Raw genomic sequence first — 20120 nt, forward strand, 5'->3', positions numbered from 1 at the left:
GTGGGGGAGGAAGGGAAAGGAGAATGTTAGCCACTTTGAGACTCCTTAAAGGGAGTGAAAGGCGGGGTATCAAATCCAAACTACTACTACTACTACTACTACTCTTCTTCTTCTTCTTCTTCTTCTTCTTCTTCTTCTTCTTCTTCTTCTTCTTCTTCTCCATTCCCCCCACAAGGTCTGAGGGACAGTGGACCGGCTCCCTGCTGAAAAAGTTTGCTGACCCCTGAAGTAAATAATAGAGGTCATTTGGGTGACATAAATGACAAAATGAGTTGGGTGACAAAATGAGGTTTGCAGAAGCATTTCAGGAGTCTAAATTTTGGTGGGCAAAAGCAGGGCAGTGAAACTGGCATACCTCTTTCGCCTTTTAGTTCTGTCTCCTGTTTTGTAACAATGGCAGCACTCGTCCCAGTCTCAGAATAGCACTACATTTTGACATAGTATCATGGTGGTAGAAGGGGGCAGGGCTTTTTTTTACAGGGGGAACTCACAGGAACTTAGTTCCAGCACCTCTCAGGTGGGTTCTGGCACCTCTCAGGTAAACATCATTGCCATTCTAAGAGAATGAGGGAGGTGTTCATGGTGAGTTCCGGCACCTTTCCCCCCCCCTAGAAAAATAGCACTGGCAGGGAGTGGGGAAGATATTCAGCAGTCTCTGGGTGGTTTGCTGCCACGATCACAGCGAAATATGGTGGAAAGCTGGGAGAGGAGAGTAGGAAGTCTCCTTGCACAAGCAGATGTTGTTCCACTTGCGCAAGGAGTTACTTAGCACTCCTTTGAATTCAAGCCCTGGTCTCTATGGCAGGGCTCATCCTCAAGGGTCCTGTCATTGTTACAAATGTCTGTAGCCTCTGCTTCTCTTTTTCAGGACAAGCTATTATGAGGTCATAGTTATGTACTGGTGGCATTGTGTTGTCAATGTACAATGCACATCTGCTCTGTTTGATAGGCATGTTGGGATCAAGTTTGCTGTGTCCATTCTCTAGCTGGAATTTGGGAGGGGTGCTTGTTCTGTCATGGTTGTTACCCAGACTGTAGCTGCTGTACTGTTGCCCTTTTGCTCTGGCCTCACAGTCGGAACCTCCCATTTTTGTAGATTAACAGAGAGAAAGAGGCCTGATGATGATGATTGATTGATTTCTTAAATTTGTATACCGCCCTATACCTGTAGGTCTCTGGGCGGTTCACAACACCTAGACCATATACGAAGCACAAAATACATAATAAAATGCATAATAAAAATAATCAAAACAAGTAACAGTATTAATGCATACTGTCAGTACTGTCTGATATGCCATCCATCTCCTCTTTGTCTAAGTTCTGAAGTCGTGTGTGTGTGTGTGTGCGCGCGCGCGCGCAATAGACTGCTATCTGCCAGTGATTCCATCTGCCATATTTCTTGCAGATATGTGGAGGCAGTGTGTATATCTGCGGAGGCACCAGTTTTCTGGTTTACTAAGCCAGGTGTTGGGAACCTTGGGCCCTCCAGATTCTGCTCAACTACAACTCTCATCATCTGTGGCTGTTGGCCTGGCTTGCTGGGGCTGATGGGAGTTGTAGTTCAGCAACACCCAGAAAGCCACAGGCTCCCCACACCTGTACTAAACCTTCACCTTGGCTTCCTTCTTGCACTTTAATGAGGAGTGGTGCACATAGCAATAGTAGAATTTTGGGAGAAGGAGCTTGGGGAAAAACAGAGAGTGCAGGTTTGCTGCTCTCACTAAATTGGGCTTTGCTGCTTTGAATTCATTCTTCAGCTGAAATCATTGACATTTAAGAAAAGACATCTGACCAATGGGAGTAGAAAGAATTGTGACTATTGGCCAAGGAAAATGTTGCTTTGTGTAGATTCAGTATGTGTCAAATGAATGGAAATAAAAATAATCATAAATGATAATTTAAATGCAAAAAGAGACTGGATGAATCCCAGACTTGAGGAATATTTTACGATGACAGCCTTGGCTTACACATTTTAATTCATTTAAAACATTTGTGGATTTGATAATTGGGCACCACAGCAAGTAGCTGACAACGGAATGTGTGTAGGTCTAACTGCTATTCCCAGAACAGATTGTGTGGTCTCCTCTCATATTGGAATGATAATGAAGCCTACTATAAGAGCCTTTCACAAAGATGAAGCCGATTCCATTTCTGACTTCAAATCCAAGAGGTCTCCTAACAGATGCTGCTAATTAAAAGTAATGCAATTCCAGAAGTAGTGGGTGGTAGAAAAGATGGTTAAAAAGACAGTTTGATCTTCTGATTGCAGGGAGAGAGGTTGATGTGTATTGAGAATATTACCATTGTCCTGTTCGGATGCATATCTCAACCTGCTAACACTGGACTCTACAGAACGAGCCGCAATAATAGATTGCAGCCCAGTGTGTAGAAGATGTAGACTGCAATCCAAGGGGGCCAAAGAGGAGGAGAGCTGGAGGTGGATGACTCACTCTATTCCTATGTCCCGACCGGCTCAGCAGAGCAGAAAGTGAAGATGGAGTGGTTTTATTGCGTTCCTGTTTTACTTTGCCAGTTTATGTTTCATTTAAGATTCCCACCCCCTTGGAAACAATGGAAAGGAAATAGGCTATGCCAACGCTGTAGTTTATTCCCTCTTTTGGAAGAGAGGATTGGGATAGAGCGGGTTGTAAATCCTGTGGACCTACAGACCCTCCCAGAACCCCCCTGGCATATCTCTCCTGTGCCATCTCCAGTATCACAATAACTGGCTGTGGATATTTCCACAGCCTCGTGGAGAGGCTTGAGATACCAGATTTCTACCTCTGATGGTAGACCTTTCTCTCTATCCTCAAAGAGGGAGATTCAAATACTCAGCACTCCTGGGAGGCCTGCAATAGGATTGCAGGGTTAGAAAGTAACACAACCGTTATCTATTTATAGAGAATATTTGTAGACTTTTCTTTTAGGGTCAGACTCTCTCAAGATAGCTTTCAACATACAAATTCACCTTTAAAAAAAATCAATAGCAACTATGTTATTTTCCCCCTTCCAGGTAGATCTTGCAAAAGAAGAAAAATGTGAATTTCTCCCCTTCCTTTCCCCTCGGAAGGTTGTAGTGAAAGGAGGGAAGATTGTTGCTATGGAATTTGTTCGGACAGAGCAAGATGAAGACGGAAACTGGAATGAGGACCAGGATCAGCTTGTCCGCCTGAAAGCCGATGTGGTGATCAGTGCCTTTGGTTCAGTCCTAAGTGACCCTAAAGGTATTTCTCAGTTACAAGGGGCATGATCCAGCCGCAGTTATGCACATTTAAATCCCACTGATTCAAGTATATGCATAATTGTCACATTGAAATCAGTGGGACTTACTTTGGGTTGGGTTTTCTCCCAGGATGTACTAAATTCCTAAGAACAAACGCTTTGATGACTGGAATGTGCACATTTCAAATGGCTACAATAGAAGGGAGGGTGAAATTTGATTTGAAATATTGTTTCCTGCCTCAGTTTCATTTTTAAAAAGAGCACATTCGTTTTCTTATTTGTTCCTTTCATAACTTGCATTCGTGCTCCTCTGTAGAAAACGTAGATCACTAAATCTCTTTTCTGTTCCCTAACAACTCTGCAGGAAACTTAGGTAGGAAGGAACAAGTTAGGGAGGTCAATTTTTAATTGTGTATAGGAAGTTGCCTTATGCTGAGTTACGCCATTCTTCCATATAGCTCAGAATGGTCTACGTCAAACTTGGATCTCTAGCTCCCATCTCTAGCTCCCATCATCCCTAGCTAGCAGGAGCAGTGGTCAGCGATGATGGGAACTGTAGTCCAAAAACAGCTGGATACCCAAGTTTGGGAAACCCTGGCTTTCATTGGCTGGCAGAAGCTCTAACTAGAGATGCCAGGGTTTGAACCTGTGACCTTCTGCATGCAAAGCAGGTGCCCTATGCCTAAGCCACTGCTGCCCTTTTCCATTTTAAAAGTGAATGCCTATGCCCATCTCATCATGCTGCTTTAGAATGCATGCCAATCTATATACATTATAGCCTTATTCAGTCATTGCTCATGCAAAGGGCTTGCGGGGAAGCTTTTCTAGTCATGTAGGTTCCCTTTGCAATCTAGAACCCTTGAGGCAGGGAAAAGGAACCACACTGTGGAAGATGCACCCAAACACGGGGGAAGTGTGTTCTTTGAGGATGAAGGCTCCATCTTTGTTTTGCATGGCCATTGCCCCTTCGTGAAAGTAACTGTTGCTTAGAATTTTGTTGCAACTGCAGTAAGTCTCTTAGCTATTATAGGACTGCTGTGAGCAACCCTTTGGCAGATACATTGATCCGGCAAGGGAGATGTCGAGATTGGGCACTTTAACCAAGAGATGGAACGGGAAAACTTGCATTGAAGTAAAGTTATTCATGAAGGCATGTGAGAGTCCCCATGTAAACCTGTTTGGACATACAAAAATGGCAGCTGACAGGAACGGCCAGAGAAGTGAGGTCTGCTATCACCATCACCCATTTCCTCCCCACTCGCACATGAGTGGACATGAATGATTCTATGATTCTATGAATGGGGGTGTTCCATGTGTACCAATTTGTTCCTCATGTTTTTGTATGCATGAACATTGAACTGAATGGGCCTAATTTAATCCAATTCTTTGTTCATTGGAAAAAGGTAATGTACGCCTTTAGTGCTGGGCTAGATGAGCCTTTGGTGTCATTTAGTTGGGCTCTTCTGATATTTCTTACGCTTTTCTATCATCCCCAACCCCACCCTGCCAAAACTTTTTATAGGGAATTTGATTTATCGGTTGCTTATGCCCCGAAGAGAAAAGAAACGAGCAACCGTTGAATCACTAATGAAGTCCTCATTGCTGAAGTTAACTTTAATTGGATCTTATGAGAACATATTTGAAAAGCTGACCTATTAAATAAGAAGCTGAATATAGATTTGCCAAATGACGCCAGTAGTGTCTATAGTCTGAACCAGCTGTAATATCAATCAGTTTAGTGGTCTTGTTCTGCTTATCCTCTTTTATTGTAGTCCTGTGGTGAACTCAGCAACTAATGTTATCCAGCAACCTGATTAAATCCCAATTTTCATATATATATATATGAATGAGATGGCTAGTTGTTGCAGAGGGTCATGTTGTTTTTTTGACAAGCATTAATTAATAGAGAAATGTAGATTGGAAGAGAAGAGACAATGGTGGTATCAGAGTGGTCAACAGGATTATGGTCTTCTGGGCAAAACTGAGCCTTGTGATGTTCCATCAAATGAAAACTAGGGTCCCTGACTCCCTGCTACTTGGTACCCCCAAATTTTGAGGCCTCTATGCCAGCCTTGGGTCCTTTGATGTCATTGGACTATAACCCCTGCTAGCCAGGGATGATGGGAGTTGTAGTACAACAACATCTGGGGAACCAAGGTTGGGAAAGGCTGCTCTATGCCCATAGCATGGCCACTAGAGGGTCCTGGGCTGCACTTCATCTTCATCCATTCCCAGTGTATTAGTAATTTGGCATGGGATGTTCTGCTGTACTTCAGATGTGGCAGAGAATCTTGAAGCTTTCATTAGTGGAAGCATTCAGGGGTGAAATTTCTAATGTGGCTTGAGGGCCACATTGAGGGTTGGCCATGCTTCCAAGTGCCACATATTGGCATGTCACAGTCTCCCACACATGCACACTCACACCCATACATTCAGCAGACATTCATCCCACCACCTCCTGCCCAGTGTCTAAATAAATATATTTCTCTATATCTGATCTCTCATTCTCTCTGTATTTAAATACAGTGGTACCTCTGGATATGAACTGGATCTGTTCCAGAGCCCCGTTTGCATCCAGAACTGAACGAAACCCACGTCTGTGCATGTGTGGGTCGCGATTCGACGCTTCCATGCATGCGCGTGACGTCATTTTGGCCATCTGCGCATGCGCAAGCAGCGAAATCTGGAAGTAACGCGTTCCGTTACTTCTGGGTCAGCGTGGAGCGCAACCCAAAAGTGTTCAACCTGAAGCACATTTAACCCGAGGTATGACTGTATTGCCCACATGGCTGCCAAATTATTGGGGGCTTACAGGAGCATCATAAATCACCTGGGGAACCTATAGATGGTCTACAGACTATAGATTAGCCACCCTTGCTTCAGTCCCAGTGTGGCTGGAAGATTTATAGTAAAGTTCAGCCCTTGGATATATCCAAGGTTAAATTTAAAATATAATGACAAGAATTTATCTTAAGATAACTTACGGCGATTATTTTGTGTGATTTAGAAATAACTAGAGACATTCATGTTTCTGGGGGATAATAACACCTGTGACAGGGGGAATCCTGAGAAAAATTCCCCCTGTGCCCCCAACCTTTTCAAAAGGGCACTCCGAAAACTATTTGCTCCTCATAGTTGTGAAACATGATTATGTTTTGTTGTTTCCCTGCACTAGGTCTCTTTTCAGCCTGGTCCGCAGCCTCCACAAGGAATGTATTTGTGGTAGATGATGAGGGTGATGATAAATATTTATTTGTTAGTAGCTTTTAAGGAATGAATTATTTAAGGTTGCTTTGGAGAAAAAGAAAAAAAGGCAAAAGAGCCGCAATAAAACTTGCAGTACAAATAGTCTGCCACCCTTCCCCATATTTGTTTCTCGGCTGCAAAAAGTTGTCCTCCTTTGTTCTCTGCACTTCAATTTCCTGTTGTTGCCACAGGGACTCCATTTTCTCCTGAAAGGGCTGTTCTTCGCTATAGTCAGAGTTGCCATTTATACAGTGCAGGAAGCTGCCTTATGCTTGTCATGAATTCTGCTCAATATTGATCCAGAGATAGATTCCAACATATTGTTAGCAGAGTAAAAAATAAATAAACTTAAGACACATTTTAGGATTCCCCAGAAATAGACCAGAGGCAATTGTGTTTCATCCAGCAGAGCTTTACTGCTACTGAAGGCAAATGAGCATAATGGTCACAAATTCAATACATTCAGGATTAAGAGAGTCCGTAAGAAATCCAGTTGCAGCAGACTTAAACCAGGCATACCGAAACTCGGCCTTCCAGATGTTTTGGGACTGCAACTGCCATTATCCCTGACCACTGGTCCTGTTAGCTAGGGATGATGGGAGTTGTAGTCCCAAAACATCTGAAGGACCGAGTGTGGGGATGCCTGACTTAAACTTAAAATAACTTACAGTGGTGCCTTGCAAGACGAAATTAATCCATTCCGCGATTCTCTTCGTCTAGCGGTTTTTTCATCTTGCGAAGCAAGCCCATTTGACGGCTTAGCGGATTAGCACTATTAGCGGCTTAGCGGCTTATCGGATCAGCTGATAAGCGGCTTAGTGGCTTAGAAAAAGGGGGGGAAAGGAAAAAAACCGCAGGAACTCGCAAGACATTTTCGTCTTGCGAAGCAAGCCCATAGGGAAATTTGTTTTGCGAAGCGCCTCCAAAATGGAAAACCCTTTCATCTAGCGGGTTTTCCGTCTTGCGAGGCATTCGTCTTGCGGGGCACCACTGTACAGTAGGACTAAAACCTTAATACTAAGCATACTATGTACAGAACAGCACACCAGAAGGAAATAGAGAGAGAGAGAACGTGAAACTCAGGCTCCTTCTGGCCTATTATTATAGTCAGAATCACCTTGGGTGAAAGAGATAACAGAACCAGTTTAAACCAGCTGTGCAGCTTCTCTGAAGGAATAACCCAAATATCATGAACCTCTGCTTGTTTCTAGGCAGAATAGAAACTTACTTATCAGCTTGGAACTTCCACCTTGTATCACACAGAGACACTTCCCAAACCCTCTTGAATTAATTAGAATAGGAAAGATCTTTACATATCAAATCAAAACTTTCTGTACCAAGAAATGCACACTGATAATGCTGTCAGTCCATTGGTCCATGTCAATATTGTCCACACTGACTGGCAACAGCTCTCTCCAGGGTTGCAGAGAAGCATCTTTCCCACCCCTGCATGAAGATGCCACACAGATGAACCTTGGGACCTTTTCCATGCATAGCCTATGCCCTGCCACTATGTGGAAGCCACTCCCCACTGTTGAAAACGTTTGCCACTGATTGATTGATTATATTTCTATGCTGCTTTTCATCCATTTTAACGTTTAATGTTTTATTATGTTTTTGGATATATGCTGGAAGCCACCCAGAATGGTTGGAGCAACTCAGCCAGATGGCCAGGGTACAAATAATAAAAAATATAATTATCAGTGTTTCCTAAACTTGGGTCTCATGCTGTTTTTTTCAGACTACAGTTCCCATCATCCCTGACCACTCATCTTGGTAGCAAGGGATGATGGGAGCTGTAGTCCAAAAACAGCTGGAGACCCAAGTTTGGGAAACACTGCGGCTTACAAACAATAAATAACAAAAACAGGATAGGACATAATAGAACATCACAAATACGGCATAAGCCATATAGAATCATTAACAAATCAGGAGTGGAGCAACTGCAATCTATGAGGCACTATTAACAAAGCAACAACTAAAAAAAAAAAAGCTAAACGTCACAATTAAAGTCATTATAGCCTTGCTGAAGAGGCATCCTGTAACAAGGCTGCCTTTCCAGAAGGGAAACTTTCCGCTATACCAACACAATGCACAAAGTTTATTGTCACCATTATATGTTGCTGCATATCTGCATTGCTATCATGCCTTTGAAACAACTCAGTGATGAGAGGTAAAAGCATGATCACATGAAAAAAGCCTTGTTCGCGTGGCACACCCATTACAAATAACACAGAAAGTGCATAATTTTCAATGGGATTATTTTTACAGGGGACAAAAAGCCGGGTTACTTTAGGAGGTTATTTTAAGCACCACTTCGTGTTGCCTCAGACAGTTGCTGTGAAGCACAACATGATCTTTCTGTAATTATTATTATTTCCCATTTCCCCAATACCTGCACAAGAATAGGCTTTCCTCCCTTGTGAATAGCTATGCTCAGAGTTTCTGCTTATCATTATTTGCCAGGTTTCACTAGGAGTTGATATCACATATGCTCTTACTAAGAGGCCATTGATAATCTTAAGTTTGGCAGCAGACCTGAGCCCGGAATAATGTGTTTTATTTCCACATTAGCTGCTGTAAAGAACAGAATAGAGAGGAATATAGATATGTACATATGTATATAATGTTTTTTTTTTAGAATGCAGAAGTACACACCTTAAGAGAACTATGTCATACCTAAATAAGCAAGAATATATATTGGATGAATAGTGGACCTTGACTATTGCAGTCACAATTTTAGAAATAAAGAAAAAAATAATACACACAAGTTTTCTAGGTAGAGGCCTATAGCTATTTTCCCTCCCATATTTTTTTTAAAAAAAGAAAGCAAGTTATTTTATTAATCAAGAGATGATCAGGATTTTTTCTTTCAGCCAGAGCTCACCAGAACTCAGTTCTGGCACTTCTCAAGTGGGTGCCATTGAGAGGTGCCATAACTGAGTTCTGGTAATCTCTGGCTGAAAAAAAATCATGTTCATCTATTGAATAATAAAATAATGTGCTTTCTTTTTTAAGAGAACAAGGGAGGTGTTCAAGGTGAGTTCCGGCACCTCTTTTTCTAGAAAAATAGCACTGGAAATGAGTGGACCCTGGCTGCTTTGGTCTCAGTTTTAGAATTAAAGAAATGTTAATGATGCATACATGCTCTTTAGGTAGAGGAATATGGAAATTTCCTCCACTACCACCTCCTGCCTGTTTTAAATAAAATTGAAGCAATAAAGATCCATGTTCTTCTAAAGTTGCTGTCCCAATAAGACACGAGGTAAAATTTGAAGTACAGTATGTTCCACTTGAGGGTTTTTCTCAGGAGAAATGCCTGACGTTTTGAGAGAAAATAATTTCAGTAGGGCTAGAGAAATGTATCAGTTTAGCCGAGGAAAGAGTTTGTACATCCTTAATGTGCCACAAGAGGCATCTCATTGGCTCCAAGAGCAGCAGAGGCCAGGTTGTGCCTGAGGTTGATTGTCTGAGGGTGAGGAAGTCCCAAATAAAATGGAGGAAGGCCCACATCCTTAGCAGGCCACCTATATCATCACTCTGTGCTGGTGCACTAAAAAGCTGATAAATTTTCATGAGAGCTTAGAAAAGAAGAAGCGAAGGGTGCTGTGGAAATATGGAGAACTGACCGTAAGACTTGAAAATAATGAGAGATACGGAAATTGTTCTATTCACTCATCCTTACCAGGGTCTAAAATCACCTAGCTGAATCTAGCTTACTTGGTTTATGATGTATCAAAATGGCGGTGCAAACTGTACAATACATTACAGGAAGAGCTCAGAAATATGCTTTTCTATCTGCTTCAGTTCCCTAAGAAAGCCAGTCAATTTAGGCTCCAAAGCAATGTTCTCCTGTGTCACTTTCTGTTGAAACTTTTAAGGGTGTTTTTTTGTGTGTGGTTTTTTTGCCTTAACAATACAAGAGCCAAACTGGCTCTATCATAAAGTTATTGCCATCTTCTCCTTTCTTTATGTTTCTGGTTTAAGCAGAAGTCACTATATATCCCAAGTGGAGTCAAGAGAATACTGCCAGTTTTCGGTGAAAGAAGTCTGCAAGATGTATATCAAAAATAACATTAATGAGCTGCAAACGCCAAAATTACAGGAACTTATGAAATTGGTTAAACATAAAATACCATTAAACTGTTTACTGAGGCTTCACAGAAATACTGCAGCTAATGAGCATTTCTGCTATTTAAATAAGCCCAAATTGAACACACATTACATGGATACCTAATTAGTAATGGCAGTCAAGCACACACTGTGTCACTTTTAAAGCTTTATTTGAGGAATCTTTTCCATTTGATTTGTTTTGCTAATTAAAATATTTTCCAGCTTTTCAATATATCTTAATATTACTCGTAGTCGTTCCCCCCCCCCACGTCAAGTGGTGTATAATTGCTTGATGCTTTCCTATTTGTGTCTATTTGCTCAATGAACACAGCAGCTTGAACTATATTGTAGTCTACAAAATTATTTTGGTTTCTGCATTTGTGCTGCTATCTTTTGGTAACTTTGGCGTGCTGTCATCCAGTTTGAATGATCTGTTCAGAGTGCTTAGCTATTGTTTCACTCGCAGTACCGGCAGCCTTTCAAGTGCTGCTGGAAGAATATAAGTTGTCCCTGCAGTGGAATAAAATATTTCTTGATAGTGAAAGAAGGGTCCTGTTTCCTGATAGTGGCATCAGAGCTACTTTTCTCCATTCCCCACTAATACCACAGTAACCTGGGAGGGGTGAGACTGTGCGAGATGAACCACACAGGAACATCAAGTGTCTGGATTCAGAGTAGTGGTCAATATTTATTGCATTTATATCCTAACTTCTTCTCCAAAGAGCTCAAGGTAGTAATGCTCATGGTTCAACTTTCCCTCCCCGTTTTATGATCACAACAACCCTGTTAGGCTGTGACTGCCCAAGGACACCCAATGAGCTTCAGGGCTGTGAGAGGATTTGAACCCAAGTCCAGCATCCTAACCATCCTAACCATAGTCTAATTAGCCAATTTTTCCTGTTTACTATAGTTGCGAAACTACCGTTCTCCAACAACTATGAAGTGCCTATTAAGGTTTCGATAAATATAGCCTAGAATGTTAGGTCCTCTTTATTTTATCCGTAGAAATATTAAACCAACTCAGCTGCTTGGAAGTCAGATACCTGGAGAAAAGAAATCTAGTCTTGGGACTTTGTAAATTATTTTAGCAGACTTAACCAAATGCATGCTTTGTTTGCTTCTGTTCAGTTTAGTTTTCTGCAAGTGGTGGGACTTTAAAGGAGACTAATCGCTTCTGATCCTGAAAGTGACACAGTATTTCCAGTTTTAAAATTAGCTGCTGAAACATGCAAAACAGTTTCTTTTCCTGGTATTTTTGTCTAAGCCATCAGTGCTTTATCTTAGCATTCAGGGTTTCAAAACATTTCGTGCTTGGCATTATCAGTATTAGCAGCCCCTATGTGGTAGTCATATTAATTTGTCATAATAGCGTTTTGTTGACTGTATCAAAAAATGAGATATTGGACTTAATTATTACTTCCTTCCCATGCATTTTGAGATAGTGCCTGTGTGAGGGTCTAAATCCAATTTGCTTTGCTTTCCCCCACCCACTGCCACCCCACAGATTCTCCTCTTGGTGTTTTCAGTCACAGTGGTGACCATGACCCAAATAGACTTTATTTGCCATAGCATATCTGAGGCTGAAGAATCTAGCCACTTGTAAAGATTGAAGAGGCTTAACTCTTCCGCTTCTGGAGCAGCTGCAGAAAATGTTTGAAAGAAAGCCTTGACTGTGCACCTCCATAAAACTTCTGTGGGTCAGCCCTATGTCTACTACAGCCTCAGTTGCCTTTCCTCCTTCAAATCCATCATGGAAGTCCATTCCCCCCCTTACATGATCTGTCCCACTAACAAGCCCTTGACACATGGTTGCCCTCGATCCCATTATTTAACTCATTGACATGGAAATGGAGAATGGGAAATTATGGAAATCTGATCCCTTCCTATAATGATAGTTTTGACTTTACAGAGGGTTTCCCAAGGCAAAACACAGCTGCCTCTGCTCATCTCTTGTAGAAACAGAACACATCTTTGACACTGTCTATGACAACTGAGAAATATACTAGCAGGATTCTCTTTTACATATATGACAGCACAGCTACATCAGTTTAATTGACCTTAGCAATCTGCATCTGTGTGTGGTATGTCCCCAAGGGATGCTAAAACAAAAACCCCTCCCACCCTGTCACTTGGAGGCGGGGGGGGGGGGGGAGAACCTGGGTACCATAATAGAGTAATACCTACATAAACCTCATTCATTTGATGCAGGGCATCAATATGTGCTAAAATAATACTCAAATGTACTTCCATATGCGGCTAAAATTAAGGAGCTAGTGCTTTTTAAATGACAGATTGTTCTGAATTTTAAACTATAGCAGAATAAATGACATTATTTTGAAGTTAAAATTACTTTTTGCCATGAGCAAGAGAACAATCTTCCGTTCTTTTTTGCCGTTTTATTTATTTGCCTAATTGTTTCCTGGTTTAATTTATCATAGCTATTGTTTGTTTCATTGTTTGCCGGTTTTCAGGGCAAAACCTTTCCAAGACATCTTGCATCAAACTGTAATGAACGATACATCAAAAAATATAAATGCATTGTATCGTTGTTTATTACACATCTGCCCTGTTTTTTCTCCAAAGAATACAAGGCAATCTACATCTCACCCCACATATTATCCCCATAGAAACCCTATGAGGTTGAGGCTGAGGGTTCATAACTGATGCAAAGTCACCAAGGGAGTTTTATAGAGGAATGGAGATATGAAGCCAGACCTTCCAGTCTAAGACTCTTCTACCAGCAGCAGATGGTGTGACGTGGCATCGTCATTCACCTGACCTCCTGGCAATTGAGTCACTGATGCATACCAAGAAGAGGAGAGGCAGCAACAAGGTCAGCATGCTCCAAATGCACCAGAAGGAGTGCTAGATTGGTTCTACCAGCGTGTTTGCACTGCACTGGCTTTACTGTTGCCTTATTTCTCCCCTCTCCTCCTTCTGGTATGAAGCAGCGAGTAAGCTGGAGGGAGGTCAGGTGAGCAGCACAGCCCCACCATGTTGTCCGCCAGTGCCTACTACTCTACTCACAGCAACATACTGTTTTGATTACCTTAAAGTGAGACAATGGTCATCAAACAACCAGAGAGTCCTAGTTTCCCAAAAAAGCAGGTAAGGATTTAAACCTGATTTTGGACTGTGCTTTTTCAGATTGAAGGTAGTAGCTCATAATATTGAGAGTTCCTAATCATCATCATCATCATTCTCAGTGAGAAAGGTTCTGGCCTTGTTGTATCTCTGAGATGCTCATGAGATACATGCAGGGAATGGTTTTGTACTAAAGAGCATTTGTTATGTGATTTCCCCCCCCCCCCATGGGCAGTCTGAAGTGGTACAGTCCTTCAGGTACCTAATAATATGCAACATTTTAAGTGTTGGTTAATAGCAGGGACATCCAGCTTGCCTGGGAATTCTAAGACTTCAACAGCAGCCCACACTGACAATGAGTGCGTTTTTGAAATGTTGAGACCACCATTTTGAGTCAAAATGGCATCCAATGGTACTCAACAGGAAACTTCCTCTGTCTCAGGGGCCATCATGACAAATTTGGTTATGATATCCTAAGATGTGTCCAAATCTCTGAAAGCTTGAGTACGCCATTGTGTTTCAAAAGGGCATCCAACAGTATCCAAATAAAGACAGACAACTGCTCTTTGACCTTAGGAAACATTGTCCCAAGTTTGGTTATGGTATCTTAAGTGGTGTCCAAATTGCTGCAGTTTTGAAAGGTCCAGTCTGCCATTTTGTTTTGAAACGGCATTCAGTGATATTCCAAAATAGACAAAAACCTGTTCCTCTTGGTTTTAGGAGCTGACATGCAAAATTTAGTTAAGATATTTTAAGAGATATCCAAAAATACAAGTGTACAAACAGTTTTTCAAAACTTAGAGTAGATACCTGTGTCACCTACTTTTTTCTGTTTCCCTCCCACCCCCTCTTTCCTTACAAAACAGTAAAAGAAGCCCTGCATCCTCTCAAGTTCAACAGATGGGGTCTCCCTGAAATTGATCAAGAGACCATGCAAACGAGCGAGCCGTGGGTTTTTGCAGGAGGTGACGTTAGTGGACTGGCCAACACTACAGTGGAATCAGTGAATGACGGAAAGCAAGCTTCCTGGTTCATGCACAAATACTTACAGGTGAGTTTTCAGTGGACTCTCCTTTGGCTTTACCTTGATTTCTCCTGTCAGGTGTGCAGAATCATGGAATTGTAGAGTTGGAAAGGACTCTGGGGATCATCTAGTCCAACCCTCTGCAATGTTATCGCAAAAAGGGATCAAACCTTGGCGTTATCAGCACCACTCTCTAACCAACTGAGCTCTCCAAGCTTGGAGCATATTCCTTGTTCTTTCCCAAACTTATTAGGCTATCTAATAAGCAAAGAACAGTTCAGATGTGGTGGGATTCTATGAGCATAGAGATGACTAAGTTACTGACAACAGAGTAATTTATGGAAAGGATTAGATCAGGGATGGGGAACTTGTGCCCTCCAGATCCTGTTTGACTGTGACTCCCATAGATCAGGCTTCCTCAAACTTGGCCCTCCAGATGTTTTTTGTCTACAACTCCCATGATCCCTAGCTAGCAGGACCCAGTGGTCAGGGATGATGGGAATTGTAGTCTCAAAACATTTGGAGGGCCAAGTTTGAGGAAGCCTGCCATAGATCCTAACCAACATGGCCAATCATCAGGGACATTGGTGGTTATGGATGAGGAAAAGTTGTTTCTCCGTCTTGCATAATACTGGAACCAGGCATCATCCAGTGAAGCTGGGTGGTGAGACATTCAGAACATACTACTACTACTACTACTAATAATAATAATTTATAATAAAAATAATAAAAATATAATAATAATAATAATAATAATAATAATAATAATAATAATAATAATAATTATTTATACCCTGCCCATCTGGCTGAGTTTCCCCAGCCACTCTGGGCGGCTCCCAATTGAGTGTTAAAAACAATACAGCATTAAATATTAAAAACTTCCCTAAACAGGGCTGCCTTCAGATGTCTTCTAAAAGCCAGGTAGTTGTTTATTTCCTTGACATCTGATGGGAGGGCGTTCCACAGGGCGGGTGCCACTACCAAGAAGGCCGTCTGCCTGGTTCCCTATAACCTCACTTCTCGCAATGAGGGAACCGCCAGAATGGAAGAACATATTCAACCAGCGTATTCCTAAAGTATGGAATTTGCTCACACAGTATTGGGTGGTGGCCATCTACTTGGACAGTTTTAGAATCATAGATTAATAGAGTTGGAAGAGACCCTGATGGTCATCTAGTTCAAACCCCTGCAATGCAGGAATTTTTTTTGCCCAATGTGGGGCTCAAACTCACAACCCTGAGATTACAAGCCTCTTGCTCTACCTACTGAGCTGGAAGGGGATTAGATCAATTCATGGAGAATAAGGATATCAATGACTACTAGTCATGATGGCTGTATTACATCCAGTACCACAGGGAACTGAATACCAATTGCTAAGGGTTATGAGTGATATTCTCTTCCCATTCTGCCTTTGGGCTCCTCAAAGGTTTCTGACTGACCACTGTGAAAACCAGTGCTTTTTTTCTTAAAAAAATGTTTAGGGGTACTCTAATTTTAACTCAAGAAAATCACCATTTTGTAGTTCAAATCAGGGAAAATAAATACAGTAAATGGACAAAAGTACAAATATTTGCAAAATGTTTAGGGGTGTGCGTACCTTTGCATCCCTGTCCCTGTCCATAGCTGTCAAGCGCCCCTTATTTGGCGGACAGTCCCTTATCCCAGCTCCATGTCCCACTGCTGTCCCTTATTGATGATGTCCCTTAAATAAGCTACTGAAGGTAATGGGGCCCTTTCTATGTCCAGTTGTCCTTTGTCAACAACAAATTGTTGCTGTTTTTTGTGTTGAATATATGCTATATGGTAATTTATGGACCTAATAGGTATCTAAAGCCATTTGCACGCAACAAAATATGTATTTTATCAAAGTAATTGTTGATCCCTTATTTTGGCTGCTGATCCCTTATTTTCGAGGCTGCTGGTCCCTTATTTTCAAATCTGTAAGTTGACAGCTATGTCCCTGTCCACCCCGAAAAAAGCACTGGTGAAAACAGTGCTTGAACACTGTGAAAACAGCAGATAAGCCTTCCAATCTATCAAGACTCTTTTTATCCTCTTATGGAGTCCAGCAACGTATGGAGGGATATAGGTTCTCCACACCAAATTAGCTATAGAACCTGGAAAATAAGAGAGCACCTGGATTATTGTTTAGGGGTTGGTTGGTTGGTTGGTTGCTTGGTTTGATTAGTGTGCTTAAAAAAAATATTAAGTAATTCTCATTGGTTAATAATTCTTATTTGTACCCAAAGGGGATGCAACTTAATGCATAATACACTGCATAATACACTTTACTCAAGTAATTGGTTGGGGAAATAGCTTATAAATATTAAAGGATCTCAGTATTTTGAACAGCATGGAAGTTTTTGTTTTGTTTTTGTTTTGTTTTTTAAAAATACTTTTAGTGTTGTCACCTGGGGCAGAAATTATTATGTACAGGGTGTGATCACACCATCACTTTCTAAAATACACATACACATACAAAACAAGGGCACCTGCATAAAGCAAGCTGCCTACCTGTCAGATAAATTTGGCAGTCACACAAGAGACCCGCAGGAGGAAGGCAAGAGAGCCCTTGCTTGTGGACAGAAATTTATACAAGCGGGGGGAAAGAGAGGAAAATGTGTGTAAGGAATATGCTCAAATAGGTGAAGGAACAAATTCTCTGACTGGATACTGAGAGGCATGCATGGTTCTTTGCCTGTCTTGCATAGGCCTTTTTGTAAACCATTCATAAGATGCAGTTTGTAGAACATGGAATATCCTTTAAAAAATATGTCATTAATGAAAAAGGAAGAAGGAAATACAGTGGCCTTGCTTTTCCTAACTACTTGGAACCGAAAAGTGGTACCGAAAATTTCGTTTTAAACTATTCAAGCTGGAAAATATCCTTGTTCAAATACTGAATGCTGTTGGGGAGAGGGCTTGGCTTAAAACAAAATGCTGTTGATTAGTGTGGAAACATTTCCTGCACTTTTGTACTCAATATTAAGACCCATCTCCATAATGATTTGTCAGTAGTTTTGCCTCAAAAATAAAATAAATTCCAGACCAGGAAAATTATTTAAACCGTCAGCTCAAGATAGCAGTGTTTCCAGCCAATTCTTAGTTGACCATTGTCTTTATTATTCATTGGATAAGTTTGTGCCATCCAAGGGTTGCTAGCAAGGTACCCATAGGTGGCAATGTGGCCTCTTCTGGTGCCCACAAAAGGTTTCAGTAAATACCCCCTCAGAAATCCACATTGCATGAGAGAGTGTTTGTTTGCTGTACCTGATCTGTTCCTGTTTGGACTGGCTCAGTCTCTCTTCTGTTCTGAACAGAGAAGAGGTGCAAATAGCTTCTCTCTATGAGCAAATATGAGAATGGTTGATGTTAGTGGCTTTTTTCCATTCATGGGGAGCTGATGGCGCATGTGTCCACAAACCATTTTGTGCCACTGTCTCTTTTCCCCGCTCATGCAGCTGTGTAAACTATTTCCGTTATGTCACATCCCCATGGCAGTCATTTTGTTTCTGCCACTCCTGGCACATTTCAAACTTCCAGGTGCCAACAGGTCAAAAGCGGTTGGCTACTCGTGTTAAGCAAATCTCCAGTTGATAAGTAACTGGAGTGATGGTTCTCAATGATGGTTCTCAATATATGAGGTGGGTCACTTTATAGAACTACAGACATTTGTTAGAGAAATCTGAGGCATTCTCATATACAGTGGTACCTTGGTTCTCAAACTTAATCCGTTCCAAAACCAAAGTGTTCCAAAACCAAGGTGTGCTTTCCCATAGAAAGTAATGCAAAATGGATTAATCCGTTCCAGACTTTTAAAAACAACCCCTAAAACAGCAATTTAACATGACTTTTACTATCTAACGAGATCATTGATCCATAAAATGAAAGCAATAAACAATGTACTGCAGTCACACAATCAATCAATCAGTAGCTGAACTGAGTTCCACACAGTCACAAAAACAAAACAAAAAAGCCACAAAAAGACAAAATAAATAGCAAAAACAGACAGACCTCAGCGTAACACTCAAAACGGAAGTGTGGCACTCAAATCAGAAGCGTAGCACTCAAAACGGAGCACGTTCAGCTTTCGAAAACAGTTCGCAAACCGGAACACTTACTTTGCAGTGTTTGGGTTCCAAGTTGTTTGAGTACCAAGACATTTGAGAACCAAGGTACCACTGTATGTGGATTGATTTAGCATAAAGAACACCACTCCCTAGCCTTTCACCAATTATATTTGTTTCTGTACTGAAGAGTGGCTATTTTCCAAAAGATTGTTTACTTGCTATGGCTCCTAAAACTACATAGCTGGTTCATGTAGCCAAACATGTTGTATTTTCCATAAGATTTGTGGTTCTGCTTTGTTTGGAAGCAGACCTTGTCTTTTAGGTTAATGCAATGGCACATGCTATCACTTCCCTCCCCTTCTAACCTAAAAACTGGCCTTCTGAGGGATGAGGGGAATGCGTACAACCATTTCCTTCCCGAACACCCATTACTGTAATAGAAAATTTCAGATACTCCTTTTTGTTATAGATTTGTTTTCCAGAGCCATTTGAAACAGAATGAAAACCACACTTGGGTGTCAGTCAAGAGAATTTATGTGGGATGTGATGAAGCAGTACATACACACGCATTGTGGCAGCACATTCATTTTTTATGTGCCCATTCTACAGCGATGGCATGGGAATCGCTTTCAGGGAGTGGTAGAAAAGAATATTTAAAGCAGTGAGGGGGAGGCTGTGGCCCTCCAGGTGTTTTTTGGACTACAACTCGCATCATCCCTCATCACTGGCTATGCCAACCTGGACAACGTGGAGGTCCATGGGTACCATATCTCTGATTTACTGAGGATTTCTTCATTATTTTCAGAGGAGAGCCATGTTAATCTGCTGCAGCTAAAGCAAGTAGAGTTCAAATAAGGAAATGCAATGTGATGCTTCCTGTGAACTATGGAAGCACTTTCTTTGGGGACAGTTTCCATGTTTTTCTGGCTCCATCAAGCCTTTGTCATAGACCCAGTGGTGGTGCTGTGATTCAGAAATGGTTATTCAGGGTGGGGAAACTATTCCTTCCAGGGGTTTTTTACCCCCCTAACCTGAATACTCAGTGTTCCTAAATTCTCAAGAGAGAGAATTACATTTTATTTGAGCCAAATGGCAACCCAGCAAAATTGTGGCCTCTGGAATAGACTGGGACTTACCAATTCTGCATAGTTAAAACTGTGGGATGGAGAGCAAAGGGAGTCAGGAAAGAAGGAATCCCATTTGTATTCAGTGCTAGTACTGTATAAGGAGCTGGATCTGAGGTTGCAGCAAGAAGCCAGTAGTGTTATTTTGTTAAAATGTTTAGGATGATACCGACTTGGTTATCACTCACAAGGTAATTTGCAGCATCTAGATCATGATCTTTAAATTTCTTCACTGGC

General features: G+C 41.5%; 1 protein-coding gene across 5 annotated transcripts in view; it reads left to right on the top strand.

Moving 5' to 3' along the window:
• DPYD (dihydropyrimidine dehydrogenase) overlaps positions 1 to 20120 on the top strand; it is a 514189-nt gene that overhangs the window by 253444 nt on the left and 240625 nt on the right. For all 5 annotated transcript variants that reach the window (XM_081865765.1, XM_081865766.1, XM_081865768.1 and 2 more), the window contains exons 11-12: positions 3014 to 3224; positions 14532 to 14716. In XM_081865765.1, coding sequence (XP_081721891.1) covers positions 3014 to 3224; positions 14532 to 14716 — 396 coding nt within the window. The remainder of the gene's footprint in view (positions 1 to 3013; positions 3225 to 14531; positions 14717 to 20120) is intronic.

The sequence above is a fragment of the Podarcis erhardii genome (genome assembly GCF_964252035.2).
Source record: "Podarcis erhardii genome assembly, chromosome: 6".
Classification (NCBI taxonomy): domain Eukaryota; kingdom Metazoa; phylum Chordata; class Lepidosauria; order Squamata; family Lacertidae; genus Podarcis; species Podarcis erhardii.